Source organism: Elephas maximus, chromosome 1 (genome assembly GCF_024166365.1).
Source record: "Elephas maximus indicus isolate mEleMax1 chromosome 1, mEleMax1 primary haplotype, whole genome shotgun sequence".
Lineage (NCBI taxonomy): Eukaryota > Metazoa > Chordata > Mammalia > Proboscidea > Elephantidae > Elephas > Elephas maximus.
The window spans coordinates 218,420,831-218,443,043 of record NC_064819.1 but is presented as its reverse complement, the minus strand read 5'-3'; the positions used below and the strand labels follow the sequence as shown (position 1 = coordinate 218,443,043).

The 22,213-nt window shown below is 33.6% G+C and overlaps 1 protein-coding gene across 4 annotated transcripts in view; it reads right to left on the bottom strand.

Moving 5' to 3' along the window:
• STXBP5 (syntaxin binding protein 5) overlaps positions 1-22,213 on the bottom strand; it is a 207,520-nt gene that overhangs the window by 49,234 nt on the left and 136,073 nt on the right. For 2 of the 4 annotated variants that reach the window (XM_049903167.1, XM_049903181.1), the window contains exons 17-21: positions 21,588-21,713; positions 19,627-19,778; positions 14,484-14,549; positions 8,029-8,088; positions 7,884-7,931 (exon numbers count right to left, since the gene is read on the bottom strand). In XM_049903167.1, coding sequence (XP_049759124.1) covers positions 7,884-7,931; positions 8,029-8,088; positions 14,484-14,549; positions 19,627-19,778; positions 21,588-21,713 — 452 coding nt within the window. The remainder of the gene's footprint in view (positions 1-7,883; positions 7,932-8,028; positions 8,089-14,483; positions 14,550-19,626; positions 19,779-21,587; positions 21,714-22,213) is intronic. The other 2 variants (XM_049903176.1, XM_049903180.1) reach the window with 2 other exon arrangements.

The window sequence follows — 22,213 nt, the reverse complement described above, 5'->3', positions numbered from 1 at the left end:
ATGCCAGAAAGATGTTTAAAAAAAAAAAAAAGAAAGATGTTTACTTGTGTTTTATTAACTATGCAATGGCATTCGACTGTGTGGATCATAACAAATTATGGATAATATTGCAAAGAAGGGGAGTTCCAGAACACTTAATTGTACTCATGTGGAATCTGTACATAGATCAAGAGGCAATCATTCTAACAGAACAAGGGGATACTGTGTGTGTCAGGGCTGTATCTTTTAACCATACTTACTCAATCTGTATGGTGAGCAAATAATCCAAGAAGCTGGACTATATGAAGAACAGGGCAACAGGACTGGAGGAAGGCTCATTAACAACCTGTGATATGCAGATGATACAACCTTGCTTGCAGAAAGTGAAGAGGACTTGAACCACTTATTGATGAAGATCAAAGACCACAGTCTTCAGTATGGATTACACCTCAACATGAAGAAAACAAAAATCCTCACAAATGGACCAATAAGCATCATCATGATAAACAGGGAAAAGACTGAAGCTGTCAAGGATTTCATTTTACATGGATCCACAATCAACACCCACGGAAGCCAACAGTCAAGAAATCAACCAACGTGGTACATTCGGCAAATCTGCTGCAAAAGATCTCTTTAGGGTGTTAAAAAGAAAGGTGCCACGTTAAGGACTAAGGTGTGCCTGACCCAAGCCATGGTGCTTTCAATCACCTCACATGCACGTGAAAGTTGGATAATGAATAAGGGAGATCAAAGAAGAATTGATTCCTTTGAATTATGGTGTTGGTGAAGAATAATGAATATACTATAGGCTGACAAAAGAACGAACAAATCTGTCTTGGAAGAAGTACAGCCAGAATGCTCATTAGAAGGATGGTGAGACTTCATCTCATATACTTTGGACATGTTATCAGGAGGGACTAGTTCTTGGGGAAGGGCATCATGCTTAGTTAGGGAGAGGATCACCGAAAGAGAGGGAGACCCTCGATGAGATTTACTGACACAGTGGCTGCAACAATGGGCTTAAACAGACCAACAATTGTGAGGTAGGCACAGTACTGGGCAGTATTTTGTTCTGTTGTACACGGGGTCCCCATGAGTCAGAACAGACTCGACAGCACCTAACAACAACTAATACAGTTCTCAAGAATCAAGAGTAGACAAAGGCATTATTTCAGTAAAGTACCTTTAACTCAGACTAATTTTCTTTAATTATGTTAGGAAGCAAACATAGCGTTATTTCCAGGAAGATTACCGCAATCATTTTAATGTTAAGTGATTCTACAAGAGAGATAAATGCGCACAGGAAATACCGGAATAAAAAGCAGATTTTGGTAAGCATGTTTTATTATTAAGTTTGATAGAAAATATATTCAGAAATAAAACTAAAATTTGAATATATAAGATGCCAATGATGTTAAGATTTTAGTCTTCCTAAAAAACTATTAGAGAAATTCAGGGGAATACACATTTAAAATATTATTACTATTTTGTTCAAGTATTATAATAATGAAAATAATTTTATAACTTAAAATACTTAATTTAAAACATACCTCATTCATATGGCAACGAACACCAAATAGATCTCTGTGAATTTTTCACTTGTGAGTGTAAAATAATTGGGAAGACAGCAAAAGAAAAATAAGACCAAACAAGAAAGACAAAGTGGATGCTTCAGTATAAAATATGAAACATCAGAGAAGAGACATGCTGTAGTAAAACAACACTCAAGAGACCTGGTTTCTGTCATTATCATGGGGTCACTTGACTTTTCTGAGAATTTATTTTCTTGAAAAATAAAGGGGTTAAAACTGCTTCAAAATTATATGATTTAATGAGTTAGTAATTTAGAATAAAAAGAAAGAGATTTAAGTTGTGTTGGAAGGTTTAAAAAAGGAATCACAGTGAATAATGAATACTACCTTCATTTAAATTGGCATCAAAAATTACTTTGGTTTCTGTTACCCTGCCCACCACTTCTGTTACCCTACGCAGTATAAATGGTTAACACACTTGGCCACTAATGGAAAGGTTGGACGATCAAGTCTACCCAGAAGCACTAGGAAGAAAGGCCTGGTGATCTATTTCCAAAACATCAGCCATTGAGAACCCTACAGTACACAGTTCTACTCTGACACACATGGGGTTGCCATCAGTTGAATTGACTGGATGACAACTTTTTTTTATTGTTTTTAAGAAATTAATCATTACCCATTGTCATGGACTGAATTATAAAATCCCCCAAAAAATGTGTATATCACTTTGGCTGGGCCATGATTCCTGGTATTGTGTGATTTTCCTATATGTTGTAAATCCTGCCTCTATGATGTTAATGAGGGAGGATGGGCAGCAGTTGTGTTAGTGAGGCAGGACTCAATCTACAAGATCGGACTGTGTCTTGAGGCAATCTCTTGAGAGAGACAGGGGGCCCTCATACCACCAAGAAAGTAGTGCCAGGAGCAGAGCACATCCTTTGGACCTGGGGTTCCTGCCCAGAGAAGCTCCCAGTCTGGAGGAAGAATGATAAGAAGGCCAACAGAGAGAGAAAGCCTTCCCCTGGAGCTAACACCCTGAATTTGGATATTTAGCCCACTTTACTGTGAGGAAATAAACTTCTCTTTGTTAAAGCCATCCACTTGTGGTATTTCTGTTAGAAATAAACTTCTCTTTGTTAAAGCCATCTGCTTGTATTTCTGTTATAGCAGTACTATATAACTGTACTAACTCAGAATTTGAGAGATATACTCCCTATATTAACAAATATCACACCAAAAATATCTAGTATAGTTTCTAGAACTTAGGAGATGCCCATTAAATGCACTATTATTTTGATGTGGCACTCGTTGTTAGTTGCCGCCCGTAGGCTTCAACTCATAGAGACCTTATGATTAACAGAACAAAACGTTACTTGTCCTGTTCCTGATTGTTGGTATGTTTGAGCCCATTGTTTTGGCTATTGTGTCAATCCACCTCACTGAGAGTTTCCTTCACTTTCGCTTACCTTCTATCAATCATGATATCCTTTTCTACAATTTGGTCTTTCCTGATGATATGTGTTCAAACCAAGCAAGTTGAAGTCTCGCTATTCTCACTTCTAGGGAGCATTCTGATCATATTTCTTCTAAGACTGATTTGTTTGTTCTTCTGGCAGTCCACAGTATATTCAATATTCTTTACCAACACCAAGGTTCTAATGCATCAATTCTTCTGTCTTCCTTTTTCACTGTCCAGCTTTCACATGCATGTGATGCAACTGAGACGACCACGGCTTGGGTCAGGCACACCTTAGTCATCAAAGTGACATCTTTGCTTTTTAAAACTTTAAGGAGGTCTTTTGCAACAGATTTGCCCAATGCTACGTTGTTTGATTTCTTGACTGCTGCTTCCATGGATGTTGATTGTTGATACAAGTAGAATGAAATTATTGACAACTTCAGTTTCTTCTTCTTTTATCATGATGTTGTTTACTGGTCCAGTTACGAAGATTTTTTGTTTTCTTCACATTCAGGTGTAATCTATACTGAAATCTGTGACCTTCAGTAAGTGCTTCAAGTAGTCTTCATTTTCTGCAAGCAAAGTTATCTGTATGTTGTAGGTTGTTCATGAGTCTCCTCTGCTCTTGATGCCATGTTCTTTTTCATATATTACAGCTTCTCAGATTATCTGTTTAGCATATGGATTAAATAAATTAGGTGACGGATACAACCCTGCTGCATAACTTTTCCAATTCTGAACTATACAGTATCCCCTTGTTCTGTTTGAATGACTCTCTTGATCCATGTACAGGTTGAACATGAGCCCAAGGAACTGTTCTGGAATTTAAATTCTTTGTTACCCATGATTTGTTATGATCCACACAATCGAATGCTTTCATGTAGTTGATAAAACTCAGGTAAATTATGAGTTTCAATTCTTCATTTTTTAATTTTAGTATTATTTTCCCCTCATAAAAAAAAAACCTCATAGCTTCATATAATCAGCAAGTTTGATAATCATTCCTTCTATGTGAAAATTAGTAATAAAATGAGGTATAGGCAAGGGTACAGACTATAGAATCCAGCTAGACACCTACTTTGAGCCTGAAACAGAACTATAATGAAAGAGAACTAATAATCTAAATAATCTTTAGAAAGAGTTAATTAGTTTCAACAACAATGCTAGTATCTGGTCTGTACTTTATTATCTTATTCATAAGGATATCATAAAAAAATTTAATAATACTTTGTTAATAGATATACATTTTGCTACTATTTTATACAAACCTATAATAATGAAACCCTTACAGAATTTTATACTTGCAAATTTTTATAAAATATAAATAATGAGAAAATAAAACATTTTTATTTTATTTAAAATAACCAAACTTATTTCCTAAGTGGTTATGGAAATTGCTAATGTCACAGGAAAAGATAGCTATTTTAGAAATGTTGCTTAATAAGATTTTACTAACAGAAATTAATTATAAGGTCTGAACAGGTAAAAATAATTACTAAGTGTGTATTACATGCATGGCTCTTTCCTTACGAACGCTTCAATTACATCATATTCTCCTATATTTTTGCTGTTAAATTGACAAGTCTAAACTATGCCTTTACAGGTTACTGTTCTACGTGAGGACTCCCTGGGTAGCACAAAGAACTAAGTGCTCAACTACTTCGAAAGGCTGGCAGTTCAAAACCATTCAGTGTTGCCCTGGAAGAAAGGCCTGGTGATCTCCTTTCGGAAGGTCACAGCCTTGAAAACTCTATGGAGTGCAGTTCTATTTGGTGCACATAGAGTCATTATGGGTTGGAATCGAAGGTACTTTTTTTTTTCTGTTGTTGTTGTTATACATAAAGAATGAAATCATTGCTAGCGTTATTCACCTGAGTTTATGGTCAATTAGGAAACAATGAAGTTAGGTTTTGGATAGGTGGGTTAGGGTACTCCACCATTCTCTTTAGATACCATTCCCTTGTCTCTGGTCTTTAAGGAAAGTAGACTTCCAGGCATAGTGTTTGGGTGATAGGTACCAATATGACCCAGCATTAGGAAGGAACTTAATATGAACTATCTTTCTCCAGGTTATCTTGTAGACAGAAGAGTGCCATAACCAGATTATCTAATTACAACTCACATAAAGCATTTGTTTTAGAATCCTTATAGCCTTCAGTAAATTCTCTTAGTAGGTAAAACACTGTTTAAGAGGATAAAGTGTGGCATTGGACTACCAAGATGTTATTTGCTAGCTGTGTAACCAACAGATATATTCAGTTAACTCTCAGTTTCATCTGTAAAACAGAATAATAGTTTCTAGCTCATTGAGGTTACTGAACGAATCAAGTGAGAAAAATTTATAAAGCATTGGTACAATGCCATGAAAATTGTAATTGCTAAGTCCATTAACAAAAATATAGTTATAATCTCAGCTACACTGCCAGGCAGTAAGAAAAGGGTTGTTTTCCCATGCTTGCATTAGACTGCTACGGTGGGAATGGCATCCTGCTGTCCTTCCTCTCTCTCCCCTGCCCCCCCATTTGACACCAGAAATAGTTACTCCTCCAAAATAGGCGAAACATTTCAGAGTCAAGCCATTCAGTCAGCCTTCCACACAAGGTGGTTCTTTTATCAGTGCCAAGCTTGGAAGTTCCAGGCTTAATTCTTATGCTTTTCGTTAAGAGGCCACTGTATAACTGCCTAAAAATGAAATGTTTGTAGATTGAGGAAGAGACAGGTGATAATTTTATGAAGTTAAGGATACTTCAGAACAAGGATAGGCTCAAATGATGAGGTCACAATGATCAAAGAGTCCCACACTGTTGATACCACAGCTCACACTGAAAACTCCAGCCTTGACAGAAAGGTCTTCAGAGGATTCTATGTATTTTCTTCTAACATTGCATTGACATCTTATGATCTGATGAGTTTTTCAATAGCATATTTTGTGTTAAGTCTTATCACAAAAATAGATACTAATGTAGGAAGATATACCAATATATATATTTTTTTAACTGCAAAAACTATAGTCTAAAATATGGCAGACTGCCTTTGAATAAAGAAAAATTTGAGAAGTTAGCTTTCCTTCCATGTACCTTAATCTTAGGGTTAATAAACATACTGAATGAATCAAAAAAAAAAAAACCTTATATATAAAATAAAGAATATAACAATGGTTCTTAAAAATGAAAATAATTACGCGTAACTGTACTGACAGAATTTTGAAAAGTTAAAGTTAACATGTGTCTCAAAAAGTATAACTATAAAAGTGACATAATTAAAGAAAAACTGGCCAATAACTTAAAAAGAAAGCAAGAAAGTTAATCAAAGATTTATCTTTCCAATAATGATCTCAGTCCTAATAAATTTGTTAATAAAGTCTTTCAAATATTCAAGCTCATATATTCCATGTTATACATCCTTTTCAAAGCACAGAAAAAGGTAGGAAGCTAGTCAATACATTTAACGAAGCAAACATAACCCCCATAATAAAAATCAGACAAATTATTAAAAATATATATATATAATTATATACAAACTGTCTTTCACAAAAGGTAAAATTTCTAGGTAATTAAATTCTACAAGGTGTTTGGTAAACTATACGTAGGAAAGTCCCTTCTAACTTTTTACATTATGTGTTAATAAAAGAACCTCTAAAGTACTATTAAGACATAATATATTACAAATGAAATTGCTTGAAAAGTTATTATATAACAGTGTCATTATATAATTGAAGTGATTTAACTATTACCAACTGATTCACTAAAAAAAACCCACAGAGAGGTAAATAAGAGCCCTTTGCCCAAGAATAAGCCACTTCATTTAAAAAATGACTAATAGAAACCATTAATATAACCAAACAGGGTTCAATTTACAACATGCAAAAACATGGACACTAATTCCAAGAATTTTTGATAATTTCATTTTACTATACATTAAGCATTATCATGAGAAAAACTAAAGCTATTCCAGCTACCTAGAAATACATGTGGTTTAATTCAAGGAATATGTGGTAATAATTTTGGGACAAAAAAGCTAATAATAATAATTGTATATTAAAAACTTTAGATTTAAATCAAGATTAAATTTATTCTTTTTCCAAAACTGGTTTTCTAGCCTTTAAAAACCTCTGGAGAACATTAAAATTTTGTGATCAAAAAAAAAAAAAACCCTAGTTTGATTTTGTCCCAGAATTTGTTCTCCAATTTTGAACTTTGAGAATCTGAACTAAATAACGCAGTTGAAAATATATCCATTTAACTCAGGAGTAGGGCAGACTTCGATTGCTGTCGAGGTGATTTCGACTCAGCAACCCTACAGGACAGAGTAGAACCGCCCCACATGGTTTCCAAGGCTGTAAATCTTTATGGAAGCAGACTGGCACATCTTTCTTCCATGGAGTGGTTGGTGGGTTCAAACTGTCAACCTTTCAGTTAGCAGTTGCGCACTTAACCACTAAGCCACCAGGACTCCCTACAGGGCAGACTACAGACTAAACAATCAACCTTTGGAAAAAAACATTTCTTTGCAACCTGGATCTTGAAAAATGTGAGGGAGGTAGAGTAAAGGTAGGAAAAAAAATAGAAATAACGAAAAAATCGCTTTAAAACTAACTTGGGAATTATAAAACTGGGCTATTTATGGCATAAATTGAACCCTGCTTTATTTAAAAATAAGGCAAAAATAAAAATTAATAGAACAATTCACACTGTAAGTCAGAGAAAGAACTGTAACCCCAATTAAAGTGATTTTTATTAATTATTGTCCCAATGAGTTTAGAAGAGACACAGCCCAAGAGATTAATTATTGTTTAGCACAAGGAATAACAAATTAATATACACAAAATGCAATGCAGTGGATAATTTTCTGGTGTTGCGTTAGCACTGCATATAGCAAGGATTAGAAACAAAATAGAAATTTCTATTTCCTACCTATATCACTGGCTACCATCTTGGAAAACTTTCTGCTTTTGGTCTTCACTGAAAATAATATTTTGATATAAAATGTCAAAATCTATTCAAAGTAAACTAAATAAATTAAATGTAAATAAAATACTTTAAAATAAATATACTATACCCTTTTCTATAAAATTATTCACTTTTTGTTCATCATCTGAATTGTGTGGTGATGAAGAACCTACACAAATGAAGACAATGGAAGGAACAAGCACACAGTCAGTCACAAACACTGAGCTGTAATGGGAAAAAAAAGTACAAATGAAGTAATCTGGTAACCTCTAAAACAAAGTCACATTACTGACCAAAAGAATCTGTCACGTATATACAGTTACATAACATTACACAAAAACAGCAATCAATACTATTAAAACAATCCCCAGTATATGTAAAGATGAACTGTAATCTAGAATTATTTTCCTAATTAAATAACAATTTGGAAATATAAATATACAAATAATATTTCACTCAATTATTATAATTTGATTAAAATTCCATCAATTTGAAATTATACTATGGAAAGCTTTGTTGTTAAAGATCAAAAGTGGAAACACTTCTTTTGACCCAATTGCCTTGACTTGGGGGTATTTATGATTTTATAATCTTTCAAGGATTAGGTTGGATCTCCTATTTTCCTCCCTAAAAATGTTCTATTCCTTTGCTTCTCATGCATAAGAGAAATAAGCTGAAATTCTTATCTGGGATTTTTTTGTTTGTTTTGTTTTTGAAGAGAGAAACAAACAAAAATTCTTTAAACAGGAGTTGGAGCCCTGGCGGTGTAGTGGTTAAGAGCTATGGTTGCTAACCAAAATGCTGGCAGTTTGAATCTACCAGTCACTCCTTGGAAACCCTTCAGGACAGTTCTACTCTGTCCTATAAAAAAAAAAAATTTTTTTTTTTTTTTTTTAGTTTTATAGTAGGGTTGCTATAAGTTGGAATTGGCTGGATGGCAACAGGTTTGGTAGGATGTCTTAACGAAAAGATAAATGTTCTCTTTCAGATAGAAACTACAGTTTTGTAACAGTACAAGAAGTTTATGAATTCTAAATTATTAAATCTGGGCTTGAAAGAGACGTTAAAAAGATAAGTAGGAGATAATGAATTGTTTCTTAAAGAAAATTTAAAAATCTTGACATTAGTTAATTCAAAAAGGTTCATCTAGGAAAAACAGAATCCTGTATGAGTACAATCATGGCAAAACTTTTGTTACTTAAGAGTTGGCCTGCTACAAAAAAGTTTAAAATTATATACCTATCCCACAGTGGGGATAATACTTATATTTTTAATTATGTTCAAATTCTGACTTAAATTTACTAAGAAAAAGCTAATTTTATTTTAGCTACGATTCTCAACATTATCATATAAGCTTATCTAACATTTTCATAATGAAAATTTTATTTTCCCTTTTTCATTAAAAATGTGTGTCTAATGTCTAAAATAAATAGTATTTCTTTAATTTCTAACATAAATCTTTTCTTATAAATGCAATCCTAAGTGGTAGTTTGTTGGCCACTGTTAAAGAGTCAAACTACCCATCCTTTATAGGCACATCTCAAATGGTATTTTATCCATTAAATTTTTCATAATCTTCCCAGTTGTAAGTCACTTCCCCTCCTTTGAATTTCCATAACACTTTATCTGTATACTTATGATGTTGACCACTTCAGAACGTGTATTTTAAATTTACACAAGATGACCTCTCCCATTGGAATGAATTCCTGAAAAGCGAGACCCGTTATCTGATTCGTTTTTGTATCCTCTTTGTACTAAGTGGAGTGCTTTACATATAAAAACCAAACCCACTACTGTCAAGTCAATCCCGACTCATAGCAACCCTATAGGACAGAGTAGAACTTCCCAAAAGAATTTTCAAGGCTGTAATCTTTTAATCTTTATGGATGCAGACAGCCACATCTTTCTTCCATGGAGCAGCTGGTTGGTTTGAGCCACTGCCCTTTCAATTAGCAGCTGAGTGCTTTAACCACTGTGCCACAAGGGCTCCTATTCTTCACATATAACCAAAAACCAAATCTCCTGCCATTGAGTCAATTTTGACTCATAGCGACCCTATGGGACAGAGTAGAACCGCCCCATGGAGTTTCCAAGGAGCACCTGGCAGATTCAAGCTGCCTACCATTTGGTTAGCAGTCATTAACACTTAACCACTACGCAAACTCTTCACATATATCCAAAAACTAAACTTGCTGCCGTCGAGTGGATTCCGACTCATAGTGACCTTATAGGATAGAGTAGAACTGCCCCCACAGAGTTTCCAAGGAGTGCCTGGTGGATTTGAACTGCCAGCCCTTTGGTTAGCAGCCGTACCTCTTAACCACTAAGCCACAAGGGTTTCTAAGAAGCACCTGGTAGATTCAAACTGCTGACCTTTTGGTTAGCAGCCATAGTTATACACTACGCCACCAGGGTTTCATAGATAAAAAAAAAAAAAAAAATAGATAGGAATCTCTAAATAAATATTTGTTGAATGAAGTTTTTCTGTTATAAGCAAACATCTAGAACTTAATTTCATTTCTGTGCTTTTTATTTTAGTAATAGTATTGACTCTTAATAAATAAGGTCAAAATTAACCCTAACAAAAAGTGTACTTCTTTTCTTTGGCCAGATGGCAAATATTCTTGATGTCTCTTCTCTCCGACCAATTAAAACCTGTCAATATTGGCATGCTACAATTACTTCTAAAATAGTCATAAAAGATTATTTTTTAAAATCCAAGTGACTTTTTTACTAATTAGGGTTTATTGATGCTCATAAATATATTTAAAAAAATCATATAGGTAACAAGGAGCTCAGTAACATTTCCAGAATCAGTAATATATATACTTGTTTATCATCCAAACATAATTCAGATTTAAAGAATATAATAGTCATATGATGTTATATGTCTTTAAATATCACTGTCATCTCTGATACTAAATAGCCACATAAATGTATGAAAATTTATTATTAGTACTAGTCTTAATTGATATATTCCATATCAGAATGATAGCATAATAGCATATCTATACATAAATATGAAATTCTGAACAGATCTATTCCAACATAAAAATAGTAAACATAAGCCATAAATGTAAACAAAACAAGCAGATTTATGTTTTCCCTAACTGAAAATCCCAACCACTGGTGGTCATAATTTCTGTGATATCTCATAAAAAAGTTTCAAAACTGTTCTCAACATATCTAACTTGAATATATTAACCATATTACTATGGTTAAATAAACAAAGAAAATATCTACAGGTTGTTTTCTTCTAAGGCACACGGCAACTTCTGCAGGCACCACTGGCATGATGGTCTATGTGGCTGTCGGTTTTCCTCAGTTTGAAGTAAGTTAACAAATTTTTTTTTAACCATTTTAGTATGCCAGGTATATCTGTATCAGTATTTTCACTTATTTATTAATATTGATGTAGTACTTAAAAAAAAAAAGAAAAAAAAGGTAGTGAAGCAATCCGAGTTCTTTGAAACAAAGGTCAAATGAAGGATACCTCTTCATTTGTTCAAGATGAAATAAATTTTCTACTTTATAGAGCAGGTTGGCTGATTTAAAAATAAATGAAAAGTACAAACTATATTCATTACTTAAAATTTCTAAGGAGGATTACTGAATAGGGCCTTGATATTGATTAGCTAAACCGCTGAGATCACAAATCTTGATTATGGGATTTAAAAGTTTTTCAAGAGAGTTTCCCTTCAATTTACATGAATTATTTTGAGTAAACATATTGGTTTTGATAAAAGGCATATGGCTACTTTAAAGTTCTATAATAATGGTCTTCTTAGTATTTCTGAGGGAATCATTTCAATGCTCAGTCTACTTTTATGTATTTTTTCTTTTCCCATAAATGCTAACATTATTTTCTTAACTAACTATATTGGCTTTAATATACTATACTGCATATGTAACTATATTATTTATTTATTTACATCATATCTCATCATGGAAAGTATCTGAGGCTGGTCATTTAATTATAACTTTTCATGTTTTAAAATAATATGCTCCTGTTTAGATTAACTGCAAATTCATGACCATTATTCTCTCTGACCATCTCAAATTAGTAGAACTTATGTTTTTGAGGAAACCCTGGTGGTGTAGTGGTTAAGTGCCATGGCTGCTAACCAAAGGTTCGGCAGTTTGAATCCGCCAGGCGCTCCTTGGAAACTCTATGGGTCGCTATGAGTCGGAATCGACTGAATGGCACTGGGTTTGGTTTGGGTATACGTTTTTGATACAAGGAGCTGAAATAAATTGTTCCTTTATTTCCCTACCAGAATGTAAAAAGAGGTGAAGGCAGCAAAGTTAAAAATACACAATGAGACAATTAGCCCACTATAGCAAAAATTACCATTAACTATTTAAAAAGGGACAAGTAGAGAAAGACACACTTAAGTGGTGAGAATACAGTATCAAAAACAGGCAGCTTTCTAGACTCTCATTCTAGTTTCCATTGTAATGCTCTATGTACTTATGCATGACTGACATCTATCGCCTGCTATATGAAACATGTTTCGGACATAACTATTATCTACTAAAATTTGCTCCCGCTCACCTTTTTCTTTTCAAAGCAATCTTTCCTGATACGCAGGAATGCATCTAACTCCTCAGAAAATTCTCAGCATAACCTAGGACTAATAAACTAAGAGTTTTTTAACTAAAGATAAGAAATCACAATTTATCAGTGACTTTTTATATTTCAAGCTCACAGAGAAACAATAAAACGTCTATTGTCATAGGCATATCTGAATGTTAAAACTATGATGTCTTTCCACATGGGCCAGAGAGTATATTTGAAAATGTTAAACCATGTTTGAGTTTCTGTGGTTTGAGGAAGACAGAATTTGGAAGATTTTTATCCTTATTCACTTTCTGTATTTATATACTTAGATATATATTACTAATTTACCTATCTATAATTACCTTTTACTGAGTTACTCTAAGCTGCTAGATGTACAAACCTTTTGAAAGTTATCTTAGGATGAAAAGGAATATTAATTTATTTGATTTGAATCTTATTAAAACACTTTTGATGGTCATTTGAAATACTAAAATGTAAAATATTGCATGTCCAATTTGTCTTTTGTCCTTATTGCATTGACAAGCGCATTCACATGGCCTTTAGGGAAGGTTAAGAGGATGAGAATGGTATTGTATTTATTTGGGGATAGTTGGAGGAGAAATGGCAACAAATAAAGAGATGCTACAATTGTAAATTTCAAATTCAGAAATAATTCTAGTGCTATGACGTGGGAAATACAGCTCCTTGTTCTGTATTACTGATTTTATTTCACTAATGTTTAATGTTCAGACTTAATATTAGGTGCTAATTATGTGATTCCTAGGGCTCCATATGTTTTATTAGCTTAATGATGAGTTGAATTATAAAATTTAAAGAATAAGAAAACAGAAGGTTTTTGTTTCTTTTAAAGAAAGTAATGATAAACTTGTGCAATACCAGGAAAATAATGTAATTATAAAAAGAAAAATTATATCAGAGAAGATTTTAAAGTCTAAGATCTAATAGATGGTAAATTGAAATGTGACACAGTTAATTAAATACACTTCAGAATATTTTCCAAGCTTTTAATTGCTTTGGATGTGGTAAAACCAGCTATGGAAGGATCAAAATCTATGTAAAGACAGTGTTACTTATGTTAAGAACAAGTTTTCTAGTAGCTGAAGAAACTTCTCAGCCAGAATGATTTAACAAATATGGTAGTTTAAATTATAAAGTCAAACTTACTAAAGATTAGCTAAGTTTCTATTAAAATAAAATAATAAATTCAGTTTCTTTTAATCTTAAGAGTCCATAAAAGATACTAAAAATGTCCCTGTGAAACATTAATATACACTTAGGTCACACAAAGACCTATTTATGGACAAGAAAGAACTGCTTTAATATAGCTATAAAATGATATAAAAAAATTACTTTTATCAAAAATACAAATAAAACCAGTTGGAATAATTGCCTTCAAAATCTGAAACCCAATGCCTTCCAGTTAATTCCGATTCATAGCAACCCTACAGAACAGAGCAGAACTGCTCCACAGGGTTTCCAAGGAGCTGCTGTTGGATATGATCTGCCAACCTTTTGGTTAGCAGCTGGGCTCTTAACCACTGTGCCACCAAGACTCAGTCACCATTAAATTATAAGTGTTAAAATCTTTCATAATAGTCAAATGGATATTATTTAAGGACTAGAAAAAGCAGCTTACATCACCAACTTTTCTTTGAATCTACCTATTCTACTAGACTATGCCAGGTATGCCTAGAGGAAAGAAAAGATTATAAATGATTAAAATAGTTGATTCAATGGTAAGAAGTAAAATGTATTTTCCCTAAAAAAGTACAAATATTACAAAGTTAAGAAAATAATTAGATGACTTTTTCAACAGGTAACAGATGTGGATTGTTACCTAGTGCAAACTATGATTTTAAGAATAAACATGTTACACAGTTCCTTGTAGATATATTTTACATGCTTATCTATAAAAAGGAAGAGTGATATGCTAGACGGGTTTTTGTAGAATTATGATTATTAATGATATTAAATCAAATTACCAGAAGTTGGAGATTTGCAGCGATCCTCTGGGACTACAGTACCTTCACTGATATCGCACAGGCCTGCTAAAAAACAAAACAGAAAACAAATCATACCATACTTTATATAAGTATAGTTTTATTTCCTTTATACAATAACATTTAATTACTGTCCATTTAAAAGAATCCAGCAGATTAACTGATTGCTAGCATTGATACTGTGCTCGTTAGGTTTAAGAGACAGAAACAGAGACACATTTTGATACTGAAACACTTCAAAGAAATACAGCCGTCATCAGTTAAACAAGTAAGGACATAGGCTGGAAACAACTTCCAAAGGAGATAATTTGCTAATCTTTAATGACATTAGACACAATAACGCAGGATATTGTTTAAAATCAGTAATTTGGGGATATATGATATACTTCTTACTAGCTATCTCTTGAGGTACAATAAATAAATTACCAGTAAATTTGGTTGTTTCTACATCAAGTGAACCCCAATTCACACCTGAAAGTGGTTTCCCTTGAAGATGTCTCAAATGCCTCCCTTAATATTTCTGAATAATAATTAAGGAAATATACCTCAAAACTTACAGTATTTAAAATATTGCTCATTACTTATCTTTTAGGGTACACCTCTTAAAAACTATGCCATTACATTTTTAAAGGAGCTCTAAAGAAATACTTTCTTTTCACAGATATATGTGAATTATAAAAACTGATCTACCTTATATGATGACCTGAATTCTTAGCAAAATCGTGTGTGTGTGCGTGTCTTTATGTGTGTGTCAATTTCAACTCACAGAGACCCTAAAGGACATAGCTGAACTACCTCATAGGATTTTGTAAGCCGTAATACAGGAGCCTATGGCCAGGTCTTTTCTCCCACAGAGCCACTAGTGGGTTTGAACCACCAATCTTTCAGTTAGCAGCCATGTGCTTAATCATCACACCATGAGGGCTCCTTAGCAAAACCATAGCAAGCTATTTTATGCTATGGACAAAAAGTAAAAGCCATGGCTAAATACAAAGTTAATAATTACTATGCATACCAGTTGGCCTGGTGACCGAAAAGAACTCCTTCACATTGTTTAAAAATTACAAATGAAAACAACACATCAAAAGTTTGGATTCTCTGGGCAATAGTCAAGAGATTACAATGTGTAGACCTCAGAAGAAGTTAAAAAGCTAAAAACCAAACCCGTTGCCGTCGAGTCGATGACTCATAGCAACTCTATAGGACAGAGTAGAGCTGCCCCACAGAGTTTCCAAGGAGTGCCTGGTGGATTTGAACTGCCAATCCTTTGGTTAGCAGCCATAGCACTTAACTACTACGCCACCAGGGTTTCCCAGAAGAAGTTAGGTATTAGATATATATGTGCCTATGTGACCAGTTATCTGCTTTCCCCTTATTTTGGTAAAAGACATGGTGTCACATTCTTCACACTCACTAAGAAAGCTTTTAGAGTAACATTTGAAGGACACTTAGTTTGAAATTGGGCTTATGAGAAGGGTTTTCTATTTTGAATTATATTTGTGCTCATTGAATGGGAAGTTTTTGAATGGCAAACTTTTTTTTTTTTTTTGATTTTCATCAAACTAATGGTTTTGGAAGAAATGAAAATAGTTTTTACAGTTCCAAGATAAGAGATGTAAATACTGGTATGCATTTAATCTTTGACAGAATATTTGTTTATATAAATGAACTCTTTCTTGAAAGAGGACTAAGATAGCAGGTCGCTAAATCGTAATAATATACTCTAGTTTTACAATGTGCTTGGCACTGAATAAAAATAATCAGTTTTGAAACTTTAAGCCCTTGGTATTTTTTGTTAATTTCTATTAAACACTATAAAAAGGTACTATGTGATTATTTAAGAAAATGTACTATGTGAGTAACTTGTACATCAATTTGTTCATCTGTAAAATACTTGACCGTCATCAATTAGGGGTACCTTTTAAATTCTGATCAGCTATTGATAAAAGCTATTTGTTGAACCTATTTTCAATATCCTTTTATTATTGCTTGGTCTACCTTATTTACTTAAAGCAGTTTGGGTGTTAATTTCTCTTTATTACTTTTCACATTTGCCAGAGAAAAAATCATTTTTCTTAATGGAGAGTTTAAAAGCTTAATTTCAGGTTCTAATCCTTCCTTAACTACATTAACCAATAAATTCACATTAACATACTGCTTTAAAAAGAATTTTTTTTTAATATTTATTTTTGGGATACATATATGTATTTGGAGTCCTGGTGGTACAGTGGTTAAGAGCTCAGCCACTAACCAAAAAGGTCGGCAGTTTGAATCCACCAGCCGCTCCCCGGAAACCAAAACGTTGGCAGATCGAATCCACCATTGGCTCCTTGGAAACTGTATTGGTCAGTTCGACTGTCCTATAGTGTCACTGTGAGTTGGAATCGACTTGATGGCAATTGGTATAATATATAATATTTTTTGTTTCTTATAATGCACACACCCAGATACACAAACACCTTTTCCACCAGTGCTACAGGCTATAGAGCTATTTATTCTTTTTCTATTGTTTTGAAAATAATGAAGACTTGAAAGTAATTGCATTGTATAGTCAAAAACTTCACTTTTAGAACATCCTACCAGTAAATATTGAAAAAAATCTTTCCTAAAATCTAGATACAGCTTTGTGCCTGTAGTTTCCTTCTTCGTAATTATCCACTTCTAATTTTTTTTTTTTAATACTATATAAGCACTTTTTCTAATGTGTCTAGCACTTCTACATTATTAATTAGATCTTATTTGGGGTTTAATTATATTCAGAACAGAAGTATCCCTTCCTGTGTCCTTCACTTCCTAATTGATAAAGTGACCAGCAAAATAATACGTACATTATCATGTTTTCATTTTTAGTAGAATTAGACTTTTAGCAGGTATGCAGGCAGTTGAAGTACTTCACCATTACCTGCCCCATGACAGTTTCATAATTTTTATTATGAAAACACTGTCTGTATTTTAGTAAACAGTTCAACTGCATTTAACACAGCTATAAGACATTTAAGCCTATCTTAAACAGTACAGTCTTATACAATAATTTCATGAGTGACAGCTGATTCTTTATGGAAATACATTAGTATCTACTAGTAACAAAAATTTTCTTGGATTAAACCGATCTATTAAAAAATATTGAAGAAAAATTTGATGGCATTTGGGCTACATTTCAAGACTATATTATAAAATATATACTTTAGCTAGAATACCATTGTTTACAGCAATGCAATTAAAACATTTTAGAATAGTTATTCTACATTTAACTTCATATGAAATATAAATAATTATGCTTTGGAATTAGAGGCACAAATATTCTTATTTTAATATAATGTTCTTTTAATTTTTACTTAAAACAATCATGACATTGATAAAGAGAAGCATAATAACAATGAGTAAACTAAGAAAGAAAACCCAAATAGTTCTATGTCTAAGCACCTACCTTCAATTTAAATAAAAGAAATAATAAGATAAATAATACAGACTTTGTTTAAAATAAAGCAGGATACATTAAAATTTAAGAAAAATATTTTTAGTATCACACGGTAAAGACTGGTCTCAAAACTTGGATAAATTTAGATATTTAATTTCTAGTAGTTTTATGTAAACTACTATAAGGTACAAAGGAGAAAAGTAATTAATTAATTTTAGGACTGGTAAAATTTTTAGGTCAGGCTTGTCAAAAATTCTTCTCTATCATGATAATGTTCAAATGTTCTAATAATAAATATTAGTTTCTTTGCTTTATAGAGAAATTGGATTGGAATGCAAACATTATAATAGTTTTCATATACATATTATGAAATGAATCTAAGTAACAAATATTTTAGATACAGAATGTTTTAAATCCTCTTTTAAAGGGAAAAACAAAAACAAAAAACAGTGATTTGACAGATAAAGAACAAACATGCCAAAATTTTATTGCCATGAAATACATGACTTACTTAAAATAGAATGGAATTTTTTCACAGACTCAGAATATAAGCTAGAAAGGTCACACATGCAAGAAGTCACAGTCAGCATACCTTAGTGAAGCAATGAAAAAGGGGGGAAGGAAGGAGACAAAAATACTGAATGGTATGGTTAAGACAAAAATTATTGAAGATATCACATGCAAAATGATCACACACAAACAAAAATGGAAAGGAAAAAAAAATTTGAAAAGAAAAATTCAACCATCAAGCCAAAGTGAGAGTAAGGTCTATATACCCCACCTTTTTAAATTCTCACATGAATTGTAATAGTGCAGTTAATAATTTACTGAAGGAACTAAAAAAATGAATCTCAGAAAGAATTTTAATTCACAAGGATTGAATTTGGAAGTATAGACCAGAACTTCCCAAAGTGTTCCACTGGAAACTGGTATTCTACAGATGAATTTAGTAAACCCAAAATAGAGCTCTCCCCTTAATCCCTGGCCCAGCTAGGCCGGCAACTGGAGAGCTGGAGCCTATAGGCCATTGTTGCTGGAGGCCTCGTTCGCTTACCTCTGTGTGCCACACATCAAATGCCATTTTGTGTGTGTGCCATGAGATAAAAAAGAAAGGTGGAGAGTATTGGTATAGATAGCTCACTATGTATGTGTTCCATGAGACATTACTGCTCAAACGCTTACAATTAAGACTAATGACCTGGTGAACACAAAAGTAAGAACACTACAAAGAAAATTCTTAATGAATCTGGGTTTGCAATGAATCAGGATCTAAAAACGCAAATATTTTTCATAGAGTTCAAATTCACTTTCACAGCTACACTTTTTTTCCACGTGGGAATGATTCCTTTGAATTAAATGGTTGAAACAATGAACTGTTAGGACTACAGAGGTCAAACAATAAAAAGAGAGGCAAAAATTTTAAAATTAACTTTTGTTCTATAATAATGAGACAAATCTTTTCAGTCATCATAATTTAGCTTAAGAACTTTGACACTGTGGTTCTTCCCCCAAATTTAAATAGAATCTTAAAATGATATTAAAAATAAAAGCAAAAAACAGTAACAATACAAAACAAAAAATAAGACTCATGAGAGTTTATATATACAACCTATATCAGACAAGATATGTATCTAACAGAAGTATTTATATTCACAGAACTAGCTCGGCATTTATAGAAATTCTGAAACTCAGAATTTCTTTTTTTACCTCCTGAAGGTTGTCGAGATTTACGAGGAGATCGGGGTTCTCTCCGGTAAGGATCATTAGAGCCATATAATTCGATAGTGCCCAAGTTGAGGAGTACTGCTTTCTGGAGGTAGTCAACCATCGCAATGCCGTTACAATTGCCAAAAACTACCCTGGAAACAGAAAAAGCGCAAAAATACAGTTGCAAGAAAATGTTTTGTAGTCACTAATGCTGAAAAAATGGGCATGGTGGATCTTTCAGGAGACTCCTCTTTGAAACAAAAGACAACCAAGGGCAAGAACACACAAGTTACACACATCTTCTCATAAAATCGATTAGATCTTCTGCAAACACTAATGATTACAAACCAGTATTATTAATGAAAAATTGTTTTGCATAGGAGTTGAAAGTTGATCAGAGACATAAATCTCTCATACTAGGCAACAGGACATCCATTTTTCTGCCTTGAGGGCATTTTGAACCCTCAGGGCAAGATACTCCCTTACACTAGGGACACAGAAGATCACACAAAGGGGCAAGTTGTGCTAATCCTTATTGTCAGGGATAAAAAGTAGAAAGTACAAGTCTCAGAGGTCTCCCTTTGGGGTATTCCAGGTACTTTCTCAATTATGAGTCAGGAACTACAAGCCATGCAACTATGAATAAAGGAACACTATTCTCTTTTTGGTTTATTCTCTTAAGAGGAGGTCTGGCACAATGGTTAGGTGCTTAGTTGCTAATTGAAAGGTTAGCAGTTTGCAACCCATCAGACTCTCCATAGGAGAAAAGACCTGGTGATTTGCTCCCGTAAAGATTTCCGTCCAGGAAATTCTATGGGACAGTTCTACTCCGTTCTGTATGGTCATTAGGAGTCAAATTGACTCGATGGCACACAACGGTGTTCTTTTAAGGGGGGTTTCTGGGTGATGAAAACAGTTAAGCACTTGGCTACTAACCCAAACGCTGACGGTTTGAATCCACCCAGAGGCTCCTTGGAAGAAAGGTGGTCTACTTCCGAAAGATCATAGCCATTGAAAACCCTATGGAGTACAGTTCTACTCTGAAAAACATGGGGTTGCCATGAGTTGGAATTTACTCTAGGGCAACTAGTTCGGTTTTTGGTATTCTTTTAGAATCTCTTAAGGCAGCAGTTGAAAACTGAAAAGTATACAGGGGCTATCTAAGTAAGTCAAAAGGCCTGGAACAGACTACGTGAACTGAAGAGTGGGAAAGCATCAACTCAATTCCATCCGACTAGTGCATGCAAGAATGTAAACACAAGGCAGATAATCAGATTTTTCAACTGAACGACTAAATATAGATTTTCACATTAAATAAAATTTTGGCAACTAGTTCAAATTTGAAAATACATAGCACAGGCCAAAAATACAAAAACAAAACTGTGACCCCAATGAGTCTTGTGATCACCCGGACACAAGAAATGTCCCGGGAGTAAACAATGAAAGGTTAATATGACGCTTCTCTTCCATTGCAAAGTTGATTTTTGAAAGGAAAAACTGAATATTTTTAAGTCTATCATATTATAATAACATTGTATACAAGTTAACCTCAGAAGCATAAAGAACAAATTACATAGCTATGATTTGACACTGACAGAAACACCTTATAACACAGTCATTTGAATTCATGTGGTTTAACTTTCATTATACCAAGTAGTAATAAGAAAATTATTTCTGAGAATATATCCAGGAGAGGAGATGGAACTTTAAAACTTAATCTAAAATAACTCACAGGTCCATGAGTTATTTAACTTTACAGCAGGAAGCAGTATATGCATACCCAGAGTAAATTATTCTAACAGAATTATGTTCCAAATAAATACTGAATTTGGTCTGAAAGTAAAGTTATACAACAATATTTTAGGTGATGCTATAACAAAGATCATGAATTCTATTTTTAAAAATATGATGAAGTGTAAAATACTATGAAGAAATTGAGAAAAAACATAACTTATACTTACAATCCATAGGAAGAATTGACAGCCAAGCTGGTTATTTGTTGTGGTGGTTCTCCACCTACCCACACCAACTGAATAACGAGTTCTGTCTGATAACCTGGAGACTGTTTAAGTGGTGAATTTTTGACTCTGAAATAAAGAAAATAATGTTGTTACCTTCTCAGCCATTTTCAATTATCTTATTATTAGCCTATGGAATTATAATATCATGCATACATATCCATACAAAATAACTTTATACATGAAACTGTACCAGACATAAAATACGTATAAATCAGAATCCTCAGAAGTTTCTATCTAGTTGGAAAGATTAAACATGTACATAAAAAACAAACAAAAGAACTCATGTAAGTTCCACATATGAAGAGGAGGGGGCTAGCAGAAGGAGGGGTGGGGTAAGGATGAGAAGAGCTGGGAGGGCAGCGAAGGATGAGGAGAGCAGGGATGGCAGAGAAGGAAGGGAAGAACAGGGAGGGCAGAGAAGGATGAGGAAAGCAGGCAGGGCAGAGAAGGATGAGAAAGCAGGGAGGTTAGAGAAGGATGAGAGGGGCGGGGAAGGCAGAGAAAGATGAGGAGAGTGGGGAGGGCAGAGAAGGATGAGAAGGGCAGGGAGGGCAGGGAGGGCAGAG